Below are 9220 nucleotides of genomic sequence, written 5' to 3' on the forward strand. Positions count from 1 at the left end.
AATATATCTCTGAAAATGCTGAAAGCAATTTTAACTTGTTTAAGTATCTTTAGCTGGCTTTGAAAACCTTGTAAATAATTTGAAAAAGCTATCAGATCAGATCAGATCAGTTGCTCAGTCGTGTTCAACTCTTAGTGACCCCATGAATCGCAGCACTCCAGGCTTACCTGGCCATCACCAACACCCGGAGTTCACTCAGACTCACGTCCATCGAGTCAGCGATGCCATTCAGCCATCTCATCCTCTGTCGTCCCCTTCTCCTCCTGCCCCCAATCCCTCCCAGCATCAGAGTCTTTTCCAATGAGTCAACACTTCGCATGAGGTGGCCAAAGTACTGGAGTTTCAGCTTTAGCATCATTCCTTCCAAAGAACACCCAGGGCTGATCTCTTTCAGAATGGACTGGTTGGACCTCCTTGCAGTCCAAGGGACTCTCAAGAGTCTTCTCTAACACCACAGTTCAAAAGCATCAATTCTTCAGTGCTCAGCTTTCTTCACAGTCCAACTCTCACATCCATATATGACCACAGGAAAAACCATAGCCTTGACTAGATGGACCTTTGTTGGCAAAGTAATGTCTCTGCTTTTCAATATGCTATCTAGGTTGGTCATAACTTTCCTTCCAAGGAGTAAGCGTCTTTTATTTTCATGGCTGCAGTCACCATCTGCAGTGATTTGGGAGCCCCCAAAAATAAAGTCTGACACTGTTTCCTCTGTTTCCCCATCTATTTCCCATGAAGTGGTGGGACCAGATACCATGATCTTCGTTTTCTGAATGTTGAGCTTTAAGCCAACTTTTTCACTTTCCACTTTCACTTTCATCAAGAGGCTTTTGAGTTCCTCTTCACTTTCTTCCATAAGGATGGTGTCATCTGCATATCTGAGGTTATTGATATTTCTCCCGGCAATCTTGATTCCAGCTTGTGTTTCTTCCAGTCCAGCATTTCTCATGATGTACTCTGCATATAAGTTAAATAAGCAGGGTGACAATATACAGCCTTGATGAACTCCTTTTCCTATTTGGAACCAGTCTGTTGTTCTATGTCCAGTTCTAACTGTTGCTTCCTGACCTGCATACACATTTCTCAAGAGGCAGATCAGGTGGTCTGGTATTCCCATCTCTTTCAGAATTTTCCACAGTTTATTGTGATCCACACAGTCAAAGGCTTTGGCATAGTCAATAAAGCAGAAATAGATGTTTTTCTGGAACTCTCTTGCTTTATCTATGATCCAGCGGATGTTGGCAATTTGATCTCTGGTTCCTCTGCCTTTTCTAAAACCAGCTTGAACATCAGGAAGTTCACGGTTCACATAGTTTTTATCCATATCTGGCTTAAATGATATATATGTGAATTATGTGTTATTTAATTCCTTAAAAGTGTATTACAACTTGTGTAATGGCCTAAGATATTTTCTATTTTGGTGAATGTCCCTTGAGCACTTTGAGGTAAATGGAATTGTCCAATATATGCTTCATTTTCTTTTTTCCCCATACATTGATACTAATACAGATTCTATTAGTTTTTCTACCTGAAATTATGGGACACAAGATAGGACATCTACTTCTGCTTCATTGACTAAGTTAAAGCCTTTGACTGTATGAATCACAAGAAACTGAAAAATTCTTAAAGAGACCACCATACTTACTTTGTGAAAAACCTGTGTGCTCAAGAAGCAACAGTTAGAACTGGACATGAAACATCAGATTGGTTCAAACTTGGGAAAGGAGTAGATCAAGGCTGTATATTGTCACCCTGTTTATTTAACTTATATGCAGAGTACGTCATGCAAAATGCCTGACTGGATGACTCAGGGCTGGAATCAAGATTCCAGAAATACCAACAACCTCAGATTTGTAGATAATACCACTTTAATGGCAGAAAATTAAGAGGAACTAAAGAGCTTCTTGATGAAAGTGAAAAAGCTGGCTTAAAACTCAACATTCAAAAAATGAAGATCATGGCATCCAGTCCCATAACTTCATGGCCAATAGATTAGGAAATGCCAGGGTCCAGCCCCAGTGGATCCAGGGAATTTGAAGGGGGGATGGCGTTGGCGAGGATCAGGAAACAATTGCTTAATTAAACGTTAATTAAGGATATAAAGAGTGGTTAAATAAGGATAGCTCAGTGAGGAAATTCAGTAGAGAAAAGAGGCTGAATAACTCGGTTTATGTGGAAAGCTAATAAAATTCCAAAATAAGGAATTTGCATCACCTACGTAGGTCGCAGGCGTCCTCCCGTTCTCCCAAAGGAGAGGAGACACTAAGGCCTCCCTGGTCAGATCTTAGAAGCCCAGGCAAATTAGTAGGCTTGACGAGCCTCCGTGCCTCAGATAGAAATTCAGCCAGAAGGTGAGAGAAAGAACGATATGTGGAGACCAAGTTTCGGTGAACAAAAGGGCACACTTTATTTTCCAAAGTAGTTTTATACCTTAAGTTGTGCATAGAGGATAATGGGGGAAGAGGTAGAATCATGCAAGGACAGCAGTCCTTGATCCTAATCGAAGCCAGGCTTTCAAACTTATCATATGCAAAAGTTTAGGTGATTTACATCATGTTCTGGCCAGGAGATCTGTTAACATTTTAAGATCCTTTCTTGAGAAAACTTATTTTTCTCTAAAGGTGATTCTTCTAAAGTCAGGCGCCATCCTCCAAAAGCATTAAAGTTTCATTCCTATAGGGCAAAGGTGGGGTGGGCTATAACAAGAAAAGAATTAACTCAAGGGTCCAAGGTTACAAACATTAAAGCTACCACTTACATTTCTATACACCAATTATATCAAGCAATACACTGCCAGGGCCACAGTAGGTAAGGGATATGGAAACTTAGCAGCAAACATTGGCCCAATAAGTGAAAAACCCTTCATCAATACAATTTCTAATCAATCTTTTAACTGCTCAAAGGAATCTGTGTTTAGACAGTTTAGAACATCTCATGCCTCTCACAGTTGGGAGGCTCTGAACAATCACATGTGGCTGGAAAAACCTATTCAGGCAGGCTAGAGGACTTCCAAAGAAGTTTGTAGGTTGAAACACTCTTGTCACACCCAGGAACTTTATTAACTGGAGCTGTAAGTTAACTCTTTTTCAGAGAGAGGTAGTGGGGGACAGCCCCTTGTAAAGTCAGAGGTGTAGGTGAGAGCACAAAGCAGAAAGTAGGCAAACTCTGGTTTTGGGGGTAGATGCTCGAGAATTTCCAGGGCGACTCCTAGGGCTCGATCCTGCCTTTGCGTATGCCGAGCCTCCTTCCTCATGACCTTTGCCATGGGTGGGGTTCCTCACACTGGCTCCCGGCAGGAAAACAATGGAAACAGTGACAGATTTTATTTGTCTGGGCTCCAAAATCACTGTGAATGGTGACTGCAGCCATTCCTTGGGGGAAAAGTTATGACAAACCTAGACAGAGTATTAAAAAACAGAGGCACCACTTTGCCGACAAAATTCCATATAGTCAGGGCTATAGTTCTTCCAGTAGTCATGTATAGATGTGAGAATTGAGGCATACAGAAGGTTGAGCACTGAAGAATTGATGCTTTTGAACTGTGGTGCTGGAGAAGACCCTTGAGAGTCCCTTAGACAACAAGGAAATCAAGCCAGTCAGTCCTAATGGAAATTAACCCTGAATATTAACTGGAAGAACTGATACTGAAAGCAGAAGCTCGAGTTCTTTGGCCACCTGAGGCAAAGAGTCAACTCACTGGGAAAGCCCCTGATGCTGGAAAAAATTGAAGATGAGAGGAGAAGGGGGCAACTGAGGATGAGATGGTTGGATGGCATCACCAACTCAAGGGACATGAGTTTAAGCAAATTCTGGGAGATAGTGAAGGATAGAGAAGCCTGGTGTGCTGCAGTTCATGGGGTCACAAAGAGTCAGACATAACTCAGTGAATGAAAAACAACACCAAATGGGACCAACTTTATCTGCACTTGAACTAGACCTTAAAAGGCCTTTTCTAAAATTAGCACTCATTATTCCCTGAAATCAGTTCAGATATCATCTTCAAAAACAAAACTTAAACAGATATGTCTATTTTGAAGGTCATGATTTAAACAAGAAGGATGTACATACTCTATTTGTGTACAAAATGGACTTTTCCCTTTTGGTGATATGACTACAAGTTGTTTTCTATGACTTCCCCAGAGAATAAGGTTCTGTAAATTCTGTTTTGCATGATGATAATCCTGGTGGCATCTCTGGAGATAGTCTACTTCAAAACAATGATTAGGGTTCCAGAGAATTTAATTAGATGAGAATCTCCCTTGGAGATGCACCAACTGAATGACTCAATACTATGTGCTGCCATTAAATGTAGACAAAGTTTTGGCAGACTTTTACCTTAACCTCAGACTGTATTTGTCTGCAGCAGAAATCACATGACAGGATTCTTCTTGAATTGTAATGATGGTCTCAAATCATAATAAAAGTATGTATATGAAATTATTCTCTATCTTTTGATAAATCTAAATTTAATAATTCTCTATGAAGACAGGTCAGTAAGACACTAAGAATCAAAACATTGCAAAGATCATTTCACTATTTCATTTTCCTTGGTATAAACACCAATGACAAAATTTTTATTGTAAATAGTTTGTAGAAAATTTTTAGTTTTCTCTCTCCCTGAGAGAGAATCAAAGGCTAAATCAAAATGTTGATTTAACATTTGTCATCAGAACAAATCTTGCAACAATGAAAAATTTGTGTTTCTGTTCAATACCAATATTCAGAGTCCTTTAGGTAACAGGGCATTAATATTAGTTAATTTTGAAAATCCCAACAAAATGAAATGCAATGTTTCTGAAAGACTGAGATGAATTAATTTCCTATAATGCAAAGAGTTGGTCACAAGGAACCAGTTCAAGATACAGTGATGTTGTATGTATCTTACTCTTTGTGTTCCCAGAGATGGCATTCAGTGCATGAGGGCCAAGGGAGATGACATCAAAGACCAGAACATGCACTTAAAGGCTCTCCTTATGCAGGTAATCAGGAAGTATATTTAGACAGAAAATTCTGTTTTAGGCTTTCTATCTTGCAAGAGTATGTTAATGGGGTAAGAATTTGTCTTTTAAGAGCTCTTCTTTGTGATTTTCATAAATAGCTGTGTTAGGAATTCTTTGTGATTACTAAAATATTGAAGATTCTTTCTATTCTATTCCACCCTTTTTGGATATTTTCTTATTTAATGATCCAAGAACTTTACCTTCTCAAAGATATTCTTAGAAATTAATTTCAAGTACAAGGACTTGGGGAATTTTCATGGGCAGATATTTGTAAATCTGATGATAGTTTCAATTTATATGCTCTCTAAACATATCCTGTTAATGTGCTAAAATATTAAAAGGTAAAGTAACACTTTTAGACCTTCATTGAATGGCTTTCAAGAACCCAAAGAATGCTATAGTAAGCAAGCTATTACTTTGAGTCCTACTTTTCTGTTCATATGTGAGCTTCAGCATCCTATCATGTTTATTGGCCATTTAGGTATCCCTGCCGGGAGCCGGTGAGGCATTCCGCTCGTGACAAAGGTCATGAGGAAGGAGGCTCGGCATACGCAAAGGCGGGATCGAGCCTCAGGAGTCCGCCCGGATATTCTCGAGCATTTTCCCCCCAAAAAACCAGAGTTCGCCTACTTTATTGCTTTGTGCTCTCACCTCTGACTTTACTGGGGGCTGTCCCCTACCACCATCTCGCTCTCTCTGTCGAAGAGTTAACTTACAGCTCCAATTAATAAAGTTCCTGGGCAATTAGGAGTGTTTAAATCCAAACCCCTCAGATGGCTCTCTAACTCGCCTGACAAGTTTACCCGGACTCCTACAGCTATGCATATGATTGTTTACAGTCTCCCAGCCTCGAGAGGCACAGGAAGCTTAAGATATTCAAATAGCTTTAGAGCCTCTCAGAGAGTTAGAAACTGTCAGAATAAACTAGTAAAGGATTTCATTGATGAGCCAATGCTTGTTGCCAAGTTTTCACATCCCCTGAATTGTATCCTTGAATGTGTATTAATTAATATAGTTGGTATGTAGAAAAAATAAGTAGTGGCCTTGGTGTTAGTAACTTTAGACCCTTAAGGTAATAAATTCTTTCCTTTGTTGTATACCCATTACACATCCGCCCTATCGGAATGCAATTTTATCTTTGGAAGATGGCGCCAAACCTTAAAATAATTACTCTTAGGGAAAATAAGTCTTTGTTGATAAGTCCTTGTCAAGAGTCATAAAATGTTAGTAGGCCTTCTGGCCAGAAGATGATGTAAATCACCTAAACCATTTGTATACGATAAATTTGCAGGAACGAAACCCTGGTTTTTGATAAGAATCAAAGACTGCTGACTTTGCATCCCCTATTATCCTCTATGTGTAACTTAGGGTATAAAAGCCCCTGTTAAAAATAAAGCTACGGGCCTTGCTCACCAATGCTTGGTCTCCCCATGTCAATTCTTTCCTTTAACTTCCGGCTGAAGTCTCCATCTGGAGCGTGGGGGCTTCTAAGACCCACTCGAGAAGGTGTCTAAGGTGGGACACCTTCCACTATTCGAGAGGGCGCCTGCGGCCTCCGTGGTCAGAGCTAACCTGGTGTCACGGGTTATATTGATTTTCCGCGTAAACCAAGCTACTCAGCCTCTTTTCTCCACTGAATTTTCCTACTGAGCTATCCTCATTCTATTACTCTTTATATCTTTAATTACCATTTGAATAGGTCGCCGACGCCGTCTCCCCTTCGAATACCCTGGATCAGCCGGGGCTGGTCCTCGGCAGTCTTCCTTTAATAGATTGTTTATATTTGTATTTACTTTAAATTTGAATCATTTACTAGTTAATTTCTTAGAGATCTTTGCTTATCTTATATATTTGCTTGGTGTATATCCTCTGGAGTCAAGTTATTTTTCAAATTAATTTTGTCAATTGGCCTTGTGGTATTGTTTCCCAAATCTTTATAAACATTTTTCAAATCATCAAATATATCTATTTGGGGTTTAAATGATTGGATAAGAAGAATTATCCAACCCTAGAATGTAGAAACTCACCTCCTTCATTAACTGGAAATTAAATATGAAGTAAATCTTGCTTTACTTTCTTTTAAGCCTTTAATAAATGTTGATTTTTGTGTAAGGTACTAGCTTTATGTACAATTTAATTAGCTTCCAGTTGGTAAGCTAGTTGTGCTACCTCATGTATTTAGTACCATGTTATTTTCTCATATATGGTCTTTTATCACTTGCCTTGCTCTATAAGATTGTTGTGATCAGGCAATATGTTTTAATCAGCCTTATATTTTCTTTTCTTTTTTGGCTGCCCCATGTGACTTGTAGGATCTTAGTTCTCCAACCAGGGATTGAACCCCAGGCCACTGCAGTGAAAGCACCAAGTCCTAACCACTGGACCACCAGAGAACTCTCACAACATTGTATTATAATAATATCTGAAAGTACCAGAAAATAATAAATCACAAGACATATTTTTGAATGAATAAACAAATTATCACAAGACTTCAGGAAGTCATAAGTAACAATTATTTTTATAGATAAGTATGTCCTAAGCTCTGAAATAAAACACACAGAACACTATGGAAACAAGGAACAATGTGACTGAGTTTGTCCTCTTGGGGCTCACTCAGAGAAACCAGGGTCAGAAAATATTATTTGTCTTGTTCTTGCTCATCTACATTGTGACCATGGTGGGCAACCTACTCATTGTCCTGACTGTGGTGTTCAGTCCAACCCTGGATGTCCCTATGTACTTCTTTCTTGGCTACTTATCATTTATGGATGCTGTTTATGCTACTACAGTTAACCCAAATACATTTACAGACTTACTCTATGAGAAGAAAACCATATCATTCCAAGCGTGCATGATTCAGCTCTTTACAGAGCACTTATTTGGTGGTGCTGAGATTTTACTCCTGGTCATCATGGCCTATGACCGCTATGTGGCCATCTGCAAACCCTTGCATTATGTGACAATCATGAATAAGCGAGTGTGTGTCCTGCTGTTGCTGTTGGCTTGGGTTGGTGGACTGTTACATGCTATAGTTAATATTCTCTTTGTTTACTACCTTCCCTTCTGTGGCCCCAATGTTATTGACCACTTCATATGTGACATGTACCCCTTGTTAAAACTGGCCTGCACTGACACCCACATTATTGCCATCATAGTGGTTGCCAATGATGGCATAATCTGCGTGGTCCTCTTCATGCTCTTACTCATGTCCTATGGGGCCATTCTGCATTCCCTGAAGAATATTAGTCAGGAAGGGAGGCGCAAAGCCTTGTCCATCTGTGGCTCCCACATCACTGTGGTGCTCCTCTTCTTTGTGCCCTGTATATTTCTGTATGTGAGACCTCCTTCCATCTTACCCATTGATAAGTCCTTGGCTGTGTTTTACACCATTATCACCCCTATGTTGAACCCTCTAATCTATACTCTGAGAAACAGTGAGATGCAACATGCCATGGGAAAGCTATGGATCAGAAAAAGAACATGAAGCAACAGGGAAATGAATGACCAATTTTCAGTGAAGAATTGCTCTTCCCAGGAAAGCCTTTTGTGGTTATTTAACTGCAGTAAATATCTCCCCAGGATAATTAACTTAGTCATGATGAAAAGACTTATTATCTGAATATTTCCCATGATCAAAATATAATTTTAACATTTTAATGACTTCCTATTTTAAAGTTTATATTTTGCTTGAAATAGGTTTTTAAGATTTACACAATTTCTTTGGAAAATATGTATAGCTTTGGGTGTAAAATGACTTTATTAAAACTATAGATTTATGTTCTATATGATTGTCAGGTAGTTAGAATAAGAAAAAGGAGTCCAAAATGGCAGTGGCTAAAAGACAAAGAAAGGGAGAAGCCCAAAAAAATGGATCAAAAGAAAATCTGCAGGAATGGAGTGAAAACTTCAGCTGAAGCAAACACACTCCCCTCTTGGCTAGTGCAATTTGCATAGGGCAAGCTCAGGGGGCAGAAGACAAAACATACAAAAAGAGGAAGCCAAGACAGATCAAGTCCTTTCCTTTGGGATCGCCTGCCCTCACACCTCCAGGGTGTACTTTCCTTTAGTTGCTGAATAAAACTCTGAGCTGTAACCAAGCTGTAACACTGGTCTGCAGTTTCCAATCTTTGCCGCGGTGAGGCAGAACTAACAAAATTATACACTCCCCTGACACGATGAGTTAAGTCATAGTTAATACTGCGATTTATTTATTTAGTGTA

General features: G+C 39.4%; 1 protein-coding gene across 1 annotated transcript; it reads left to right on the forward strand.

Annotated features, from left to right (window-relative positions):
- The first annotated feature begins 7566 nt into the window (after positions 1-7566).
- Positions 7567-8484, forward strand: LOC133261588 (olfactory receptor 4A47-like). The gene has a single exon (XM_061440033.1). It carries the CDS (start codon positions 7567-7569, stop codon positions 8482-8484), a length of 918 nt encoding a protein of 305 aa, XP_061296017.1.
- Positions 8485-9220: the final 736 nt, after the last annotated feature.

This window comes from Bos javanicus, chromosome 15, assembly GCF_032452875.1.
Source record: "Bos javanicus breed banteng chromosome 15, ARS-OSU_banteng_1.0, whole genome shotgun sequence".
NCBI classification, from domain to species: Eukaryota; Metazoa; Chordata; class Mammalia; order Artiodactyla; family Bovidae; genus Bos; species Bos javanicus.

Coding starts and splice junctions, on each gene's coding strand:
- LOC133261588 (XM_061440033.1), top strand. CDS start 7,567: ATGGAAACAAGGAACAATGTGACTGAGTTTGTCCTCTTGGGGCTCACT.